General features: G+C 39.8%; 3 protein-coding genes and 1 long non-coding RNA gene across 11 annotated transcripts; 1 reads left to right on the plus strand and 3 right to left on the minus strand.

The window, feature by feature from the left end:
- Nucleotides 1-6: 6 nt before the first annotated feature.
- On the minus strand, nt 7-672 carry LOC108632074 (nuclear nucleic acid-binding protein C1D). Its single transcript, XM_018036376.2, has 2 exons — nt 334-672; nt 7-259 (listed from the first exon to the last, which is right to left on the minus strand). The coding sequence occupies exons 1-2, from the start codon at nt 545-547 to the stop codon at nt 87-89; spliced, it is 387 nt and encodes a 128-aa protein (XP_017891865.1). The 5' UTR covers nt 548-672; the 3' UTR covers nt 7-86.
- An 11-nt stretch (nt 673-683) lies between these two features.
- LOC113465204 (uncharacterized) lies at nt 684-7,401 on the plus strand. 4 transcript variants are annotated; one of them, XR_003390049.1, is made up of 3 exons: nt 684-1,069; nt 5,322-5,581; nt 5,706-7,317. It is a non-coding gene; the product is annotated as an uncharacterized LOC113465204 (long non-coding RNA). The 4 variants fall into 4 exon arrangements; XR_003390050.1 differs by having other exon boundaries at nt 5,417-5,581; XR_003390051.1 differs by lacking the exon at nt 684-1,069 and having other exon boundaries at nt 5,297-5,581; nt 5,706-7,071; nt 7,315-7,401.
- Nucleotides 1,461-8,487, minus strand: LOC108632123 (zinc transporter 2). 4 transcript variants are annotated; one of them, XM_026819475.1, is made up of 9 exons: nt 8,114-8,487; nt 7,961-8,002; nt 3,690-3,913; nt 3,393-3,509; nt 3,135-3,283; nt 2,844-2,995; nt 2,521-2,737; nt 2,215-2,455; nt 1,461-2,142 (listed from the first exon to the last, which is right to left on the minus strand). In XM_026819475.1, exons 1-9 carry the CDS (start codon nt 8,143-8,145, stop codon nt 1,997-1,999), a joined length of 1,320 nt encoding a protein of 439 aa, XP_026675276.1. In that variant the 5' UTR covers nt 8,146-8,487; the 3' UTR covers nt 1,461-1,996. The 4 variants fall into 4 exon arrangements, with proteins under 4 accessions (XP_026675276.1, XP_017891947.1, XP_026675277.1 ...); XM_018036458.2 differs by lacking the exons at nt 7,961-8,002; nt 8,114-8,487 and adding exons at nt 4,162-4,244; nt 6,025-6,084; XM_026819476.1 differs by lacking the exon at nt 7,961-8,002 and having other exon boundaries at nt 8,114-8,481.
- A 2,487-nt stretch (nt 8,488-10,974) lies between these two features.
- Nucleotides 10,975-17,829, minus strand: Uggt (UDP-glucose-glycoprotein glucosyltransferase). 2 transcript variants are annotated; one of them, XM_018036454.2, is made up of 20 exons: nt 17,709-17,829; nt 17,092-17,302; nt 16,789-17,024; nt 16,539-16,721; nt 16,302-16,474; nt 16,018-16,213; nt 15,742-15,955; nt 15,451-15,671; nt 15,151-15,372; nt 14,718-15,076; nt 13,652-14,656; nt 13,386-13,592; nt 12,876-13,268; nt 12,749-12,763; nt 12,425-12,602; nt 12,182-12,364; nt 11,840-12,115; nt 11,656-11,772; nt 11,442-11,583; nt 10,975-11,300 (listed from the first exon to the last, which is right to left on the minus strand). In XM_018036454.2, exons 2-20 carry the CDS (start codon nt 17,300-17,302, stop codon nt 11,254-11,256), a joined length of 4,578 nt encoding a protein of 1,525 aa, XP_017891943.1. In that variant the 5' UTR covers nt 17,709-17,829; the 3' UTR covers nt 10,975-11,253. The 2 variants fall into 2 exon arrangements, with proteins under 2 accessions (XP_017891943.1, XP_017891944.1); XM_018036455.2 differs by lacking the exon at nt 12,749-12,763.
- Nucleotides 17,830-17,835: the final 6 nt, after the last annotated feature.

A 17,835-nucleotide genomic window follows, 5' to 3' on the forward strand; every position in this document is an offset into this window, starting at 1 on the left:
AATAAATTCAGTATGATATAAAATTGAATATTATGTACGGTTTATATGTCCATCTATTTACATTCGGATATTCAATTTTTTTAATATTACTTGTCTTTTTTCTTTATTTCCCATAATCCATTTCTAACAAATCTCTGGGCCGCATCTTTATTTATACGCGGCATTAGAGTCTTCCTGTCGTTTATTTGTTTTGCTCGTAACATAGACTTCTTTAAACGTTCATTTTCCGACCTTATACGGTGTTTTGCTGGATCAGTTCCTATGATTGATTAAATTATTATAAACTAAAAGTCGCACAATGATTAGTTCAATTTTTGAAAAATAAAACATTACCTTCCGCACGTAAATACATCCAAAACATACTGTTCAAACAATAAGATAACAGTAGATTGTATTCGACTTTATCTGTGTTCGAAAGTGTCTCGTACGTTGCTGGATTTAGAGCAAGTTTAATTGTATCGTCTATCCTTATCGTCGCCTCTCGAAATTGTTGAATTTTCGAAATGATATCTGCGTCATTTGATAATTCTTCAAATTCTGAACCCATTTTCTAGAAAAGTTAGATTTTCTATGAAGGTTATAACCAAGATCACACCACGATCTTACACGAGCCGTGGGCTGTGTGTACACTCTCAGAACTTCGTCTGTATACAGAGAGAAGGAGGACATTGGTCTTTCTCTATTGCTCCTCAAGCGTTAAATTCAAATGGCACAGCAGCTGAGTGTTATGATGACAATGCCGATTCTCCACTCCTATCCTGCTACATATTTTTTTCTGCAAAGAACATGATAAAGAATTGTAGAGCCGAGAGTGCTGTAAGAGATAATTTTTAATTTCAGCCGTAAGCGCAATCGCTCCGCTTTATACCTAACCTAACAACCGCCGAACGCGGTTGCTAGGCAACGCCAGCTACCTGTGGCAGCCATCTTGCCTTCTTACCTAGCGTTACGTTACGCGTCGCCATTCACCCTTCGCGCGCAACATACCGGTGTTTGATTTTAACCAAGAAGCCCTTGTACTCTCGTGATTTCAGTCGATCTAAGTGTCACGACGTATTTATTACTTCACGTAAGTGTTCCAGATAATGTTCTTACACCATTATTTCGAGACTCTCGCCATTAATTCTGATTAACAAATGCGTACTTGCTCAACTACCTGTTGGTCATGTCTGGCATACATTGTTTGTACTTATACGAGTTTTCTTTGCAATCTTTTGAAACTGCACGTTTGCTACGTTCTTAGATTTTCATTTTTACACAGTCGTTTTACATATGCGTTCGCTTTACCCCAGTCTTCACTTCATCGAGGACGAGTGCATGACTGTCGGGATGCTGGTCCGTAACAGGTAGGCAGTCATCTTTCTTTAGCAGTGAGAATGTTATAAAATGAGGTAAATTTGCATTTTTTAAATATTGAATTAATACATTTATGTAGGATAGATAAATAAATAACACATGAATCCAATGTTCGATATTTATGCGTAGCTTTTAATATTAGACTGCTAAATTGCGTTCAATGTTGTTACACTTTTGGATTTAGGAAAATAGAAATATTCGAATTATTGATCCTTCCTCTTTTGTTTCGTAATTTATTTTCATGCGTTAATACGATCGTGCTTTGGTTTACAGTTCGAACGCATAGTTTAAGTACACGATAAATCGCATTTCGATTTTACGCAATTTCAAGTAAATCGCTTAAAAATAAATAACAATCGTAAAGAATGTTAGCCTCGATGAGTCAACTTGTTTTTTTGCTAAAGAGCAGCTGATTCATTGACAGACATTATATAAATATATGCGAGGTTGAGATACCGTATCGATGAACTTTGTTTTCGGTCAGTTTTATTCTGGAGATCATACTCTTGGAATAGTTCGATACTCGAATTCTGCAAGAGTCATTTAATCGTTGCCAAACCGATTTGACTTTTGAGTCGTTGATCGATTTCATTTAATCGTGCCCCTGCAAACGCTGGATATGCACGCAAAAGTTGTGCAATTACTGGGACAGCGCTTTGCATTGTTTACAGTTCTCCATCCGCTCGTCGAATTCCTCTATTTGAAGCGTCATTTCGAAAAACTTATACTTATCGTGAATATTTCTGGTGGCAGTGCGTAATATATCGTGAGGACTCGCACCCGGTTCTGCGTTAAACAGTAACAAATGTAAGATTACGCGATGAATCGCCTAATAGGGAAGAGTAATTGAACGCTTACTAATTGCGAGATGCGCGGACAACGCTGTTTTGTCCAACGAAAGCGCCCAGATGCGGAGGTTGTGAACTTTGACCACACCTTCGATCTGCATGAACGTGCTCTCCACTTGGGAATACTCAAATCCTTTTGGTATCCCTTCCATTAAAACGTTCATAACGTCCTTGATTATCGCGACCGTGGTCAATATGACCAACAGCGAGAAGAGGAAGGTGCAAATCGGATCGACTATTTTCCAATCCGGCTGCAATCGTTATTAAAGTTTAATTTTAAATATGCAGACACACTTGACGCGTATCGCGCACGTACCTTAAAATAAATGACTAACGCCGCAATGAGTACCCCTACGCTTTGAATAAAATCGCCTAAAACATGGATAAAAGCGGCGCGGACGTTGATATTCGTTCTATCAACTTCCTCATCGAGTATTGGATTCTCTGGGTTTCTACTAGATTTATGTGATTCGTGTTCGTGTCCGTGGCCGTGTCCATGGCTATGGCTGTGCTGATGCAGCGATAAACCCATTCTGGAAAAGCAAAGTTGGGTCGATTCTATTTAAGTTCAACGAGATCGACTCACCCTGTCAATTGTAAGCGATCGATGATCTGAGATCAACGTAGCGCGTTACTAACATTAGATTTATTGCGACGCCCACGGCGGAGGTGATTAGCATCACGGTGACATCCAGCTCGAAATCTTCATGAATCACTCGTTCGACCGCCAGATAAAAGAGGATTCCCGTAACTACCCAGATTAAGAGAACCGACGTCAGTGCCCCTATTACCTGTCCGCGGCAATTAATACTTATTTATAATACACATTAGTCAACTAAATTTTGATGAAAGCCGATCTTCCAACTTTTTAATAAAAATTCATAGTATGCTCGATTTAAAGTATGAAGCTTCTCTGAAAATGATACACACTTCCGCTCGATACCAGCCGAAGGGCATTTTCCTCGTGGCTGGTCGACTCGCGACCCATATCGAGAACAGGGAGATCATGAACGAGGCGAAGTCGGTTAACAAATGCGCGGCGTCCGTCGCGATCGCCAAACTGTTTGAAAGCACTCCGCCTAGAAAAGAAAGCGAGAAATCCATCGTTTCATTCGGAAGCAATCGGCCGTACAAGTATCTGTTGGTCTTCCCAAACGCACGTGGATCGCTCGGTGCATGGTGTATTACCTACGATTTCTGCTATCATAAAAATTACGCATAGCGTACTAGCAAGCAGTAATTTCCTTCTTGCCTTTTTATCGATCTCCTCGTTTCTCTCTCTGTGACAATGATCTTCTGGTGCAGCTGCAACAGAGACAAAAACGAGCAAGTATTATTGATTCATATCATATAAGGAAACTATTTGTGAGACAAATAGAGAAGTTTCTATTTAAAAAAAACAGTGCAACTGTTGCACTTATGAAGCTCAAATATTTTCTTCCAATCTCAAATAAAAAATGTTTGATACATAATTTTCATTCTTACTGGTAGAATTATTTTGTAAATCGACGATGGTGGTGGTGGACGTAGTAGTGGTAGTGCTGTTTTCGCTAATCGGAGAGTTGCTACTTTTTACTACTGTGCAGCACCCGGATAGTTTCCCGTGGACGCAAAAGATCACTTTCTTCGATGACGCCTCGCTCTCGTCGGTCTCATTGTTATTCGGTGGGATGCTCGTCCCATATCCGTACACCGCCTTGTCTTTGAATCTAGACAAAGAACAAAAAGATCGATTGACCTCGGACTTTTATGGTTCCGTCTAAGGGCAAATCTTGCCATTTTAAATGTGCATCCCAGATAATCGAGCAGAATCCTGTTTCGTTTATTAGCCACTTGAAAACATTTTCTCACTGCGGATGCATATCCAAAGTGGATAAGTAATTTCAATTTGCCTTAGCTGCGATTAATCGTTACAAGTGATTGAAATCAACAAAAGAATATAGCCAACGAGACGTACTCCGAATCCGAGTACGGGAGAATCGTCGCGCACACCAGATTCTTCTTCACAATCTCACGATTTTCCAAATCGTTATCGGCCATCTGTTTTCTCAGACCACGTGATAGCAGTAGAGTTATTTAAAAAAATTGATCCAGTTGTAGAAATATCGCTAATAATTAACGATACTTATTGTCAGCGGAACTAATTAGTATGTGAGTTCATAATACGTCTGCATTTAACGAGCAGGCATCCTCGTGCTCGGTTACGGAGATAAAGGAAGAATGCAAAGAAGACAATTAACAAAAGCACAGTATCATTGATCATTCCGAATATATCGCACGTACATCTTGCGCTTGACGATGTTTGGAAACACGAGACACGAGTTTACGACTAGACTGTTTTCTTTCGATTACGGTTACATTCTTCCAACCAGATTCATTTTATATTCACGTTATCACGGAATGATTATCCCTGATTGTAATCGTAATACGTAACTGTTTTGTCGCTACAATTCGAATACAAACCGAGACAGATAAGACAATAAACGGATTGGGTAGAAAAGAGGATCATCAGTTAATGATAACGTGACGCGAAGACTTCTGGTTATACAGTGTGTCCGGTTTAAGTGAGAACAGTCGAATATCTTGAAAATGATAGAAAGAAATTATTCACAGACAAAAGTTGTAGCGTACCGAGCGGTAAAAATTACATAGTAGTATATGTCACGGAAGGATCCAGCAATGCTGGAGCTGTTCTGTTTGCATTGTAGATGAGTTAGAGTCAGTTTCCCGCTTCTTTTGAAGTATCATTATTTTTATTAGATACCGAAAAAAGTTCGACCGGTTTTCCCCAGTGGCATAATCGGCTAATCGGTTTTCTAGATTCTGACAAACAGATCTTCTTTGAAAGTATCGAAAAACACTTTTTCTCTCATATTTATCGATGTGTTCTCACTCAGTTAAGCGGCACACGCCGTATAGGAGAGATCATACATGCTTCTCCTAACGATCGTTATCGCGTCACACGTAACCTGTTATCTGACAATAAGATACCGACGAGGATGCCGTGTGCAAATGCGTATTCGTTAGATTCTTATCCGTAAAAATAGTCGCCTTCAGGCAACCGTTTTAATGCCGTGTGCAAAACTCAGTACCGGACGAATCGTATCCGGTTTCCAGGATCGTCCCTTCGTTTTCCAATACACACGTTATTATTTCAATGGAAGAGATGCGGCAAACGGAAGGACGATTTTATTTTACAATTCATATTCAAGGTGGAATTGTAAAGCGGAACAAGCTGAATAAAGGATAACGCGTACTTTATTCGTTATCGTTGCGTCTATGAATGTGTTCCCGTGGTTGCTCGTTTGTTCAGCGAATGTTGAGCTGAGGTATGCAAGTACATCATCGTGATTGGAAACCGAACACCATAAACGAAGGTAACCACGAGATAATCACGGTTAACCACGTGCAGAAGCTCATCATTCGATAATCATTTCTTTTTATACACACTGAATTACGAATAAACTTTGAATCAAATATACTAATAAGTGTATATTTTAGTTACAAGAAATGATGAAGCAAAGACAGCGGTACAGAGAAGAGTCGTAAGCTTTAACTCATAGCGAAGGAGGGGTATTTTGACAAGAGGACTCGGATCGAATTCAAAGCATTCATTGGGAAACTTATAGATTGTTGTGATACGCGATGCTTGGTTTCTCGAACGAAACGTGTCCCCTCGATGCAAGGATATTGAATTCGAGGAAGTGTGGTGCGGCGCAGAGGATTTAAATATTGGACGGTAAGAGGAGGAAGTAGGGCAAGGCCGATCCGATCTGTACCGAGACGATCCGATTGAATCCGGAAGGATTTTTGAACTCACAGCTTGATCCTCTCGTCCATGATCCTCGTGTGGTACGCGTTGCGTGTTTGTGTGAGTGTGAGGCGGTTGCGTGCGAGCGTGCGCTTACGGTGAACAACGGGCGCCGATCGCGATGCGGAACGGTCGATTCACCGTGCGGTGGATCGATCGAAAATATGGGAAAGAAAAGCGAAAGGTAGGTAGACGAAAACGCGGCGACGCGATGCGGCGGTGCAGGACTTGGCAACGCGTGACGAGACGAATCGGGGAGAAGGGAGCTCGACGCGGAGGTGGAGCGCCAGCTGAAATGGAGCGATCCCGGTCCGGTTTGTATTAAGTCTTCGACCGATCGGAAAGACTTGGACGAACTGTCGGCACGTCACTGGTTACATAAATAACGAAAGCCGTCTTCCACTTCATGCCTCCTTTCAGTATGAGACACTCTGTTCAGTCTAATCCGTTTGTTTTAACTACCAGATAGCTCGGTTCGATGAGTTTCTCCTCTCCGATTCTTCCCCCTATCTCCTCTGCTCCCCTCTCCAGTTTTCTTTATCCCACTTGTTGCTTGTTCCCCAAGCCAAGATCGCTCTCTACCGATTTAATTTCCCTCGCTCCACCGTTCCTACCGCAACCGATGATTCCCCCCACTCACACGTTTCCTCTATCTGTATCTGCTTTTCAAACTTCCTATCTGCTTGTTCGTCACTCACTCCGTCTTCGTCCAGCGAGATAGCCTTCCAACCCGATGTATCTCGCTTTCCTGTTCCTGTCGATTGTCACCACGATTCTTTTAATGAACGATCATGACTCACGATCATCACCCGCACTCACGTGGCTTAAACGCGTTTATTAATTTCATTATTTTAAAGTACATTCGAGCGATTCTCTTTTTCTTTCTTTCGTTATCCAGGAAATTTTATTTCTTCCATTTTCGTCATTATCAATGTTTATTTATAATTTGTACTTGTCGTTGTAGGACGAGCACGTCCTATGAGAGGGTATATGAGTGAATAACAAGTGGAAATATGTAAAAGTGAATTTAAAAGAGAAGATGTTAAAGATAGAAAGGTAGTATACACGTTTCATATAATAAAAATAGTTTAGTAAGGGTAATTGTTAATAGTAAGATAAATCAGGATAAAAAAGTGGTAAATAAAAAGTAAAAAAAGTAAGTTAAAACGTAATTATATAGTAAAGAAAGGTTTACTTCGTATTCATTTAATGTTTAGTTTTGTTAGTTAATTTCACATTTGTCTTACGTTGCCTTAGTTTAGTTCATTTATAGTTTAATAAAAATAAATGGTTTTTCAGGAATGTGACGACGATGAATAATGAAGAGTGGAATGTTTCGTTATTGTGCAAGGGTACGGAGGAATGAACGATAAATTTTTCAAGGTGTATAAACTATTACTCCTATTATTGAGCCGGTAGGGCTAGAACGAATGATATTATATATACTTATTTAAAATTATCCCCGGTCGTTGGTAAACAAGCGCGTGTGCGCTTTGCCGCTGATCTTCGAGAATCGAGAATCGTTTTCCGATTCGAATCGTTCAAACGCGGACGAAAATGATATCTGTTGCGCTCGATTCAAAATGCACCGAGCATATACATATGATTTACCAGATTACGAAGTATTCCGTGGCAATGTTTATCTTTACGATAGAAAATAATTACTTTGATGATATAACGAAGGAAAAGTGAGGCATGATGTGAGATCAAGACGATCTCGCTCGACCGTAACGAGCAGCGCGTTTAATCTTTTTTTGTCACCCACTGTTCGACTTTGTCGTAATCGTGACGAGCTCTTAGCCAAAAGCGAATCATCGCTTCGATTGACACAATCCATGCTTTTCCGATGTTGTTACGTATAAGAATTAAGATTACTCTTAACATTGAACGTCACACAAAGGGAAAAAAAAGTATCGATTAATCATCGATAAAGGAATAGACTTACGCAAGACGACTTGGAAGCTTCCGAACGCGTTCATTCGACATACTAGCAGCAAATCATCGTTAGAAATCGTAAACAATATAATCGCACGAAGGTATACACACGATCCGCTGTCTGCCGTCGGATAAGTTGAGAAGAGAAGTGGAATTTACGTACGATATAAGATTATCTCGTGTGGTTTCGTCCATTCTTGTTTGCGACAAAACGCGAGTTCTTTCTTACAGAGAATGATAGGCCGTTCTTTCGTTTTCACCGGATAATATACACAGAAACGTTAAGCGGGATAAACGGCGAGATATCTCGGATCGCGCTCGCAACCGGTCTATCGTAATCGTCGCGTGTCTCTACAGACGAAAGATGTCATTAGTAGCGAAATAAGACCTGTTACTATGAATTTCCAATTGCTCTTGATCTAACAAGGAAAGATCGACATGTTTGGGACACGGATTTTGATGAGTCTTACATATGTCGTAGTGTAGATGTAGTACAACAACATAACTAACTTTAAATACTTCAAAGATAAGAAGTGACAGCAATATAAACTCGTAAATAGAATAAGAGAGGTAGAGTAACTAAAAGCGGACTAATACATAGTATCATAGAGAATAGATATATGTTTTTATTACTGCAATATTAGTATGTTCACGAAGGTGGAGAAAGCGATATTTAGCGAGTGCCGCAAGGCCATTCTAAATTAAGGAATTTAAATTGCATGGTTTAGTTGTTTATTTGCCATCTATTGTAATGTTGTACGTGACAAAAATAAAGTCGAATTAGTAATCTTACTCCTGACGTTTCGAGCCCTGATGAATGTGTGAAGGACTCGAACCTTCAGGAGTAAGATTACTAATTCGACTTTATTTTTTAACATTACAATAGATGGCAAATAAACAACTAAACCATGCAATTTAAATTCCTTAATAAAGTAAAAAAAGTAAGTTAAAACGTAATTATATAGTAAAGAAAGGTTTACTTCGTATTCATTTAATGTTTAGTTTTGTTAGTTAATTTCACATTTGTCTTACGTTGCCTTAGTTTAGTTCATTTATAGTTTAATAAAAATAAATGGTTTTTCAGGAATGTGACGACGATGAATAATGAAGAGTGGAATGTTTCGTTATTGTGCAAGGGTACGGAGGAATGAACGATAAATTTTTCAAGGTGTATAAACTATTACTCCTATTATTGAGCCGGTAGGGCTAGAACGAATGATATTATATATACTTATTTAAAATTATCCCCGGTCGTTGGTAAACAAGCGCGTGTGCGCTTTGCCGCTGATCTTCGAGAATCGAGAATCGTTTTCCGATTCGAATCGTTCAAACGCGGACGAAAATGATATCTGTTGCGCTCGATTCAAAATGCACCGAGCATATACATATGATTTACCAGATTACGAAGTATTCCGTGGCAATGTTTATCTTTACGATAGAAAATAATTACTTTGATGATATAACGAAGGAAAAGTGAGGCATGATGTGAGATCAAGACGATCTCGCTCGACCGTAACGAGCAGCGCGTTTAATCTTTTTTTGTCACCCACTGTTCGACTTTGTCGTAATCGTGACGAGCTCTTAGCCAAAAGCGAATCATCGCTTCGATTGACACAATCCATGCTTTTCCGATGTTGTTACGTATAAGAATTAAGATTACTCTTAACATTGAACGTCACACAAAGGGAAAAAAAAGTATCGATTAATCATCGATAAAGGAATAGACTTACGCAAGACGACTTGGAAGCTTCCGAACGCGTTCATTCGACATACTAGCAGCAAATCATCGTTAGAAATCGTAAACAATATAATCGCACGAAGGTATACACACGATCCGCTGTCTGCCGTCGGATAAGTTGAGAAGAGAAGTGGAATTTACGTACGATATAAGATTATCTCGTGTGGTTTCGTCCATTCTTGTTTGCGACAAAACGCGAGTTCTTTCTTACAGAGAATGATAGGCCGTTCTTTCGTTTTCACCGGATAATATACACAGAAACGTTAAGCGGGATAAACGGCGAGATATCTCGGATCGCGCTCGCAACCGGTCTATCGTAATCGTCGCGTGTCTCTACAGACGAAAGATGTCATTAGTAGCGAAATAAGACCTGTTACTATGAATTTCCAATTGCTCTTGATCTAACAAGGAAAGATCGACATGTTTGGGACACGGATTTTGATGAGTCTTACATATGTCGTAGTGTAGATGTAGTACAACAACATAACTAACTTTAAATACTTCAAAGATAAGAAGTGACAGCAATATAAACTCGTAAATAGAATAAGAGAGGTAGAGTAACTAAAAGCGGACTAATACATAGTATCATAGAGAATAGATATATGTTTTTATTACTGCAATATTAGTATGTTCACGAAGGTGGAGAAAGCGATATTTAGCGAGTGCCGCAAGGCCATTCTAAATTAAGGAATTTAAATTGCATGGTTTAGTTGTTTATTTGCCATCTATTGTAATGTTGTACGTGACAAAAATAAAGTCGAATTAGTAATCTTACTCCTGACGTTTCGAGCCCTGATGAATGTGTGAAGGACTCGAACCTTCAGGAGTAAGATTACTAATTCGACTTTATTTTTTAACATTACAATAGATGGCAAATAAACAACTAAACCATGCAATTTAAATTCCTTAATTTAGAATGGCCTTGCGGCACTCGCTAAATATCGCTTTCTCCACCTTCGTGAACATACTAATATTGCAGTAATAAAAACATATATCTATTCTCTATGATACTATGTATTAGTCCGCTTTTAGTTACTCTACCTCTCTTATTCTATTTACGAGTTTATATTGCTGTCACTTCTTATCTTTGAAGTATTTAAAGTTAGTTATGTTGTTGTACTACATCTACACTACGACATATGTAAGACTCATCAAAATCCGTGTCCCAAACATGTCGGCCTTTCCTTGTTAGATCTCGTATCCCCCATCGATGGACCTTCTCGTTACGTCACGCACAAATGAATGCGCGGGACTTGCTGACGGGATGATGCATTTGTATTGAGAAATAGTTTAAAAACGTTACAAGTTTATTTCTTACAACTATAAGGTAGATAATACAATAGAAAATCACAATCGCGTGAACGCCACGAACATAGTTTCTCGTTTGTGATTACCACTGCGACGATCACGATTTTTTATCTTCTTAAATAGGACCAGCCGCAGTAGCGTTCAGTGTGTGACGACGAGGTGTTTCTTCTTTCTCATTTAAGAAAATCCTCGTTGGAACGAAGTGTTGAACATCGAAAAATGAAGGGAATTTTTAATTCCCTTCTGACTCCTACTTTCTACAATTCTTCGTGCTTGGAGAAATCTTCCATGTCTTCGAATGTATCTAAAAGATATTCAATCTTTACTTGCTGGCGTACATTTTTATAATTTTATGTTATCTCAAAACTACAAAAAGATAAGCCACCGAGTAGAAACCCTGATGTGTACAGAAATCGGGAGATTTCTTTACTGCTAATATGCCTACCGTTCTCTTCCTTCTCCGTCTGCCTATTTTCGTTTTCTATCTTCTGTTGCAACGTTTTTATTTCCTCGTCGTACCCTACCCACTCCGGTAGAATGCGCATGGCTGCTTGTAGTTTAGCTTCTTTAGTCATCGGATTGTTACACTGTGACAAAATGATTGAACATTGTACTTGATTCTAGTACGTCACAAATCTATTAAAAATAATGGTATTTACCAAGTCTATAGTTTTAGCGAACTTCTTCGAAGCATCGTCGCACCAAGTTTCGCACCATAGCCACTCCTGTGGTAACGTTTTGATAGCTACTTGGTGAATCATGTTATTAGGAAGATCCTGAAATGATACTTGGTTACTTGTATTCAGGATACATCGTTCAATCGATGTTATTTAGGCTACGGACTTGGTCGAGATTAGATAAACTGTTCGGATCTTGACTCAGCGCTTGATACTGTCCTCTCAATCTATCTCCGGCCGCGATCCGCCGGAATCGTTTCAAATCTACGACGTACAGAGCGCTGATGTGATAGGAACGACCCTGCAAGTGATTTCGCCAGTAACCCTGTTTCCAAAATCGGAATCCATCCATCTCTTTCCTACTATCGCAGAATGGAGTGTACGCATACGGTGCACCACCGAGATCCATCGTTGCTAATTCTTTCAAATCTGCTCTCACAACCTATTAATAAGAACGATGGTAATGATAACAATTTTTATAAGCACGACGATTGCCTGTGCTTTATACCTGATCGGCGTCTACGAATATTATCTTTTTAACGCTCAACGGAAAGAGTACATCCAGGAACAGTATTTTATATCCCCATATGGTTCTCTGTTTCTCTGTCTGTTGGTGCAGCCAACGAGGCCATTTGTATTGAACAAGTTCATATTCGAAACCATATTCTTTCGCCATGTGGGGCAGAAAGTCCTAGCGAAAGTTGGTCGTTAATCATTATGCCATACAATTTGATGTACTAGCGATATTTACTTTCACCGTTGGCGAGAGATAATTCTTTAGAAACCAGAATTTAACAGGACTCTTAGTATGCTTTATGACGCTCAACATCATAATTTTCAGGAACCTTTCGTACAAGTGGCCAGAGGCTAGTGAGAAGATGTTTAACTTGTCATCCTGATCTTCGCTATCGTCCGCTGTCGCAAACGTCCTAGTTTCGAAAAGAGTAACATAATTTTAGCAAACAGGGAAGTAGAACGCGAAGAACGTCGTATTAGCTTTTTTGCGACTGTCGACGAAATAATGGCTGTATATATTACGGAAGAGATCGTTAGGAAATAATTATGGGAAGCTTACCAAAATTTGGAAAAGCTAAAACAAGAGAACAAATAGAAATTAAAGTTGAAAGATCATCGATCTCTTAGAGTTATCTGAAATAGTCGACACGCGGCTGATCGGAAAGCGAACAGGACACTTTACTCACCTAGAAATAGAGTTCCATAAGCCAGAGCTTTTGTCGTCTTCCGACAAAAGATCCACTCCGACTTTGTCCGGTTTCTTGGATACCTTTACTTTCAGCACATGACTTCTGAGCGAGCTTATTACAACTTTTACGTCGTTCCCGTGTTGTAAAACGTCTTGACCGTTGACAGTAGTAAAGTCGTAGATTTCCGAGGACCGTCCTTGCCGAAGACGTAGCACCCATTCTCCTGGGTTCGCCTTTAATTGGAAATATCCCAGATTCGCCATAACTATTGTGTCAACCATTACTGGTCGCTTTTCTGTTCCCAGCGTGAACTGTAATCCACGTGGAGGGTTCCCCATTATCGCTTCGAAACAATGTCCCTCGAGGAGTAAATGTTCCAATTCGAATTCACTGTAATACAAAATTGCACAAATTGTGTCTACTTGTATCATGATTACGACTATATAATTTAGTTAATAACATAGCACGATGTTTCAATTGACTATAATTAAGAATGTGTCCATTCACCTGTGTACTCCCATCGCTACGTTATCCAACTTGATGTTGTCCAGATCGTAAACGCTTCGAACTACTTCCACCAACCAGTTTTCAGGCGCGTGTATGTACTGCGTCAAAAGAGACGAGGTAGGCAACTTGGTGAATTTCGCCATAGCCCCGTTAAGACGACCATCAGAGGAGAATTGTAATTCGGGTTCAAACACGTAGCGATAGAAACTGGAATAACGAGATATGAATGCAATGCATGTGGAAACAAATCATACCAGTAATAATACCTTTTCAACGGCATGTCGCTGTTCTTGTCCACGCAATTCAAGTAGACTTTAACGTTGCAATTGAACGAGTGTTGAAGCGTCTTCAAGATCGGCCCTAGTTTTTGAGCGCCGCGAGAAACTGGGTCGACGATGGCGATTAAATTGAACGCTACTTCATCGGGGTTCGTGGCTGCAATTTTTACAGCGCTGTACTCGTCACCGTGGAAAGGCACGTTGAATCGGCTCCGCGTTTGAGGATGCGATGCTAACAAGGACACAATTTTCATTATCATGTCATCCGTGATTTCGTTCCTCTCGTAATCGTCGTCATCCTCTAGTAATTGTCCCTTTATCAATTTTTTAAACAGCTTATCATCGTAAGTACTCTGACTGAATCTTTCCAGCAGAGAAAAGTCATCGCTCGTAAACTCTTCGTCCTCGTCTAAAGGACCGATTAATCGTCCATTACACACAATCGCTCGGACTCCTTTCTCTAGTTTCAGTACAGATTTAACATAATGGCGATGCACAACCAATTCGTTGGATTGTTCTTTTAACTTTTCCTTTATTGCCTCCTCCTCTACGTCAAATTTACCGCTAGTTATAACACCGGCAACTTCCTCTGTAATTATATTTCGAACAAAGCGCAAAGCCTTTTCTACCGGAAGGCCACTAAGCGCAGCCAATACTAGTTGATTAACATCGTTCGCATTATCAACGTCGTTCGTGTCACCGATCGGATTAACGATTACACTCACTCGAACGTCTGCGTTCGATTCGACGTACTCCAGCGCCTCGCGTAACAACTTCCTCCCTTTCGGATCGTTCAAATTTGTCACGACCCAAAACGTGAATAAATGATGAACAGTCGTGCGACGTGATACATATATATAACGCATCCTGTTCATTAACCAAGTCGATAAATCTTGAGGATTCCATCTGGTATAGTCCTCCTCGTCCTTCGGCACAGTTCCGATCAGGTTTAACCACGCGTGTCTCTCCGGTTTCAATATTCGTTCATTCAATCTACGACGCGACGTTTTCATTAAAATAACGGAAAACGAAGAAATGACTTAAACTCTCGTACCGTGGCATCACGTTCGGCTGGCTCATGATGTAATCGAGCACGTCGTCTCCCTCGGTTATTTCTCCTCGGTACACAGCCTTTTGAAGTGCAGGCGTTTGAGACATGATCGTAGAGAGAACAGCTTCCTCAAACGAATCGACGGTCAATTGATCGGAAGATAAGGGTACACCGTTCAATAAAGCTTGTGGGAACTTCTTAAAACCAGACCGCTTCACAAAATCGCTAGCTAAATGACGGCCTACGTCGTATTCGGATTCCTCACCGAGAATATAGTTTACGTTAGCCGACGAATCTTGCGCTCTTATGGCTTTCTTTACATCTTCTACGTCTGCTCCGTCGGGACCAATGTAATTACTCAGCTGCAAAGATATTGAGCATCAGCGAAGTCTATCGAAACTACTTTCATCAGTGATCGAATACAGTGAAGTCTTACGTCTATCAAAAATTGCAAAGCGTGAGCCGATCCTTTAGCTTCGGCGAAGTAATGGTACGCGTTATTAACCGCGACGCTGGCATCAGTTAATCCGGTTGTAGAAGTATCGTAATTTGTAACGAAAACGAAGCCAACTCTTAATGGCACAGAGTGTAGATACAGTGATTGCGCTAAAGTTATCAACGGTGTAGATTCGCTACTTAAAGGATCGATAATTAGCACCTGTTAAAATGTATACAATTTTTATATAGATTATTGTAAATGCGTATCGTTGCGCTGTAATATTATTGATTTACGAACCAAATTATATAAGTTCCTCCTAATATGCCTGAGCATTCCCGAAAAAGTTGGTCTCAACAATTCTGTTAAAGACGGAGACCACCTGGAGTAAGCTGAATCATGTTCGATATCGTTTATCCAGATTATAGCCGAATCTCTTATGTCTATTGCGAATTCTTGCTTATCCGTATTACTGGACAGATCTAAAGTCAGCAGCATGCTCGTCTCCTTGTTACTGAACCCTGCATGGAATCTGTATTTAAAATCTTTATCGGTGATACGTAAGTTCTTAGCACGTAGCGTTCGTCGTACCGATCTTACGAAGTGACTCCATTACTCTTAATTCGCTTCTTAGTGATTCTAAAAGACTTAGCACATCTACTGCTTCCAAGTCGAAAAATAATCCGTTAATAAAAAGTGCGGTGTCCGTGGGTTGAATGTTCAAAGTCGTGAAGAACAGCGCTTGATTGAGCTTCATCTCCTTCTTCATTTCGCTACTTACTTTCGTTCTAATCAAAGACTTCGCCTTTACACAACCCGAAAATCAGTTATTAAAACAGTTTATCCGTATCGTAAATAAATGTTTACCTGCATCGGGAAATTTTGCGAGATATCCGTCAGGACGTTGATAGCCTCGTTCACGGGAGAGTTCATTATCCTCTCAGCTGCTTGATGACTCAACTCTTGAAATTGCCATACTTTCAACGCACCGATTTCATGACTAGTTTCCAGCAAGTGAGTCTGCAGTTTATCTAACTCCGTTTGCTTATCAGGATACAAATTTCTAAAACAAATAAGTTACATCGTGCTAACAGGAAATAAAACTGACAAATCCTCTTATTTCCTATATGTTAGGAATATAACCACCCTACTTTAATGTTAAAAAATTGATTCCATCTATTTCTTCCACGTTATCGTTCCCAGTCTCGGAATCTTTTCCTGAATTGTCTTTTATGTCCGAATCATCCGTCGCCTTATATTCCGTAGACTTCATCTGTAATTCTACACCGTATCCTGCCAAACGTACATTCCTATCTGATCTCTCCTGTAATATAAAGAAAGATGATACAACTTCCTACTATTAATTGATTGACCACTTTTGTAAATACCTTTAAATAATGTCTTAGAATGTAATTAATTCCTTTGGTCTCTGCAAGATTTTTCAATTTCTCATGGAACTCGGAAAATTTCGGTGTACCAATCTGACCATAAAGTATAATGATCTTTTCTGATTGTTGAGAAACATGATAACGATGATCAACACTATAAGTGTGTGGATTGAACCAAGTATCCTACAAAATAAATGAAATATGCATAAGTCACGGCGATTTGAGCTTATAATATAAATTCGTTATTTACTTGACTGGCTAGCTCTTCTAGTTCTTCTAAAGAACAGGTAAATCTTCCCCCGACGTCTGCTACATTGTAACAATCGAGGAGGGAAATGTTTTTATTCTCTGCCATCTGGATGAACATTTCAACCCTTGCCGAGTAGATCCGTAAAGACAATCCTAGTTTCATTAATGCTATCTCCGAGGGAGATAAGAATTTTTGTGCAAACTCAACGGCAGCGTCATAGTTGTCCTTCTCTGTGGCTGAAAAAGAGAATCCTGGAATGACGTTGCCTCGACTTCAACAACGATTAAGTTAAACGATAGTTACCACTCCTCAAATCGTAATTGGCGAAGGCGTCTATGAATTTCCAAAAGTAGCTTGGATTCTCATCGTTCAGATATTCCGCAGCTTCAAAAGCCAAGGGTGTCTCTTTCCATTTTGCATCAATCAGTGTAGTCACATATTTATTCACCCGTTTGTCTGCTTTAACGTGTATCGCGCATAGTATTAAACAATTAAAAAATAGTGTCAACCGCATCTGTGAACGATACCGAGACTTCAGATCGGATCAGTCAAGATCGAAGATAAGACAGCCGGGAGTTCGACGATATCGAGAAATATGCTTTGATATTAGAGGGGTAAAAAATTCTCATTTGCTGCACGGACCAAACTCTGATTATCATAGGTGAAAATTCATTGTTGCTGCAACGCGCTTCTGTTATTTCACCGCAATTTCACCGTTTGTAATAACAATCGGGAATTTTATCCCATCGCCGATTATAGTAACGTTATTAGTTATTAGTGAAGCACGCGAGACAACATGAAATCAACAAAAAGACAAGGAAACTCGACGATGGCAATAGCGCATATAGTTGTTACTTTCAATATTGACGTCCTAGATGAATAAGGTTCTTTTCTTCTTTGGAAAATGTACATATACATACCTTTAAATTTCCAATGGTACACGTATTATCTGTAAAGAATCGAATAATGATGCTAGCCAATCCATGCAGAACACGTGCTGGTAAATACCGGACTGGTGAAGAAACAATTCGACACGTCTTTACGTAG

This window comes from Ceratina calcarata, unplaced genomic scaffold (genome assembly GCF_001652005.2).
Source record: "Ceratina calcarata isolate Rehan_Ccalc_2016 unplaced genomic scaffold, ASM165200v1 scaffold151.2, whole genome shotgun sequence".
In the NCBI taxonomy this organism is placed as follows: Eukaryota; Metazoa; Arthropoda; class Insecta; order Hymenoptera; family Apidae; genus Ceratina; species Ceratina calcarata.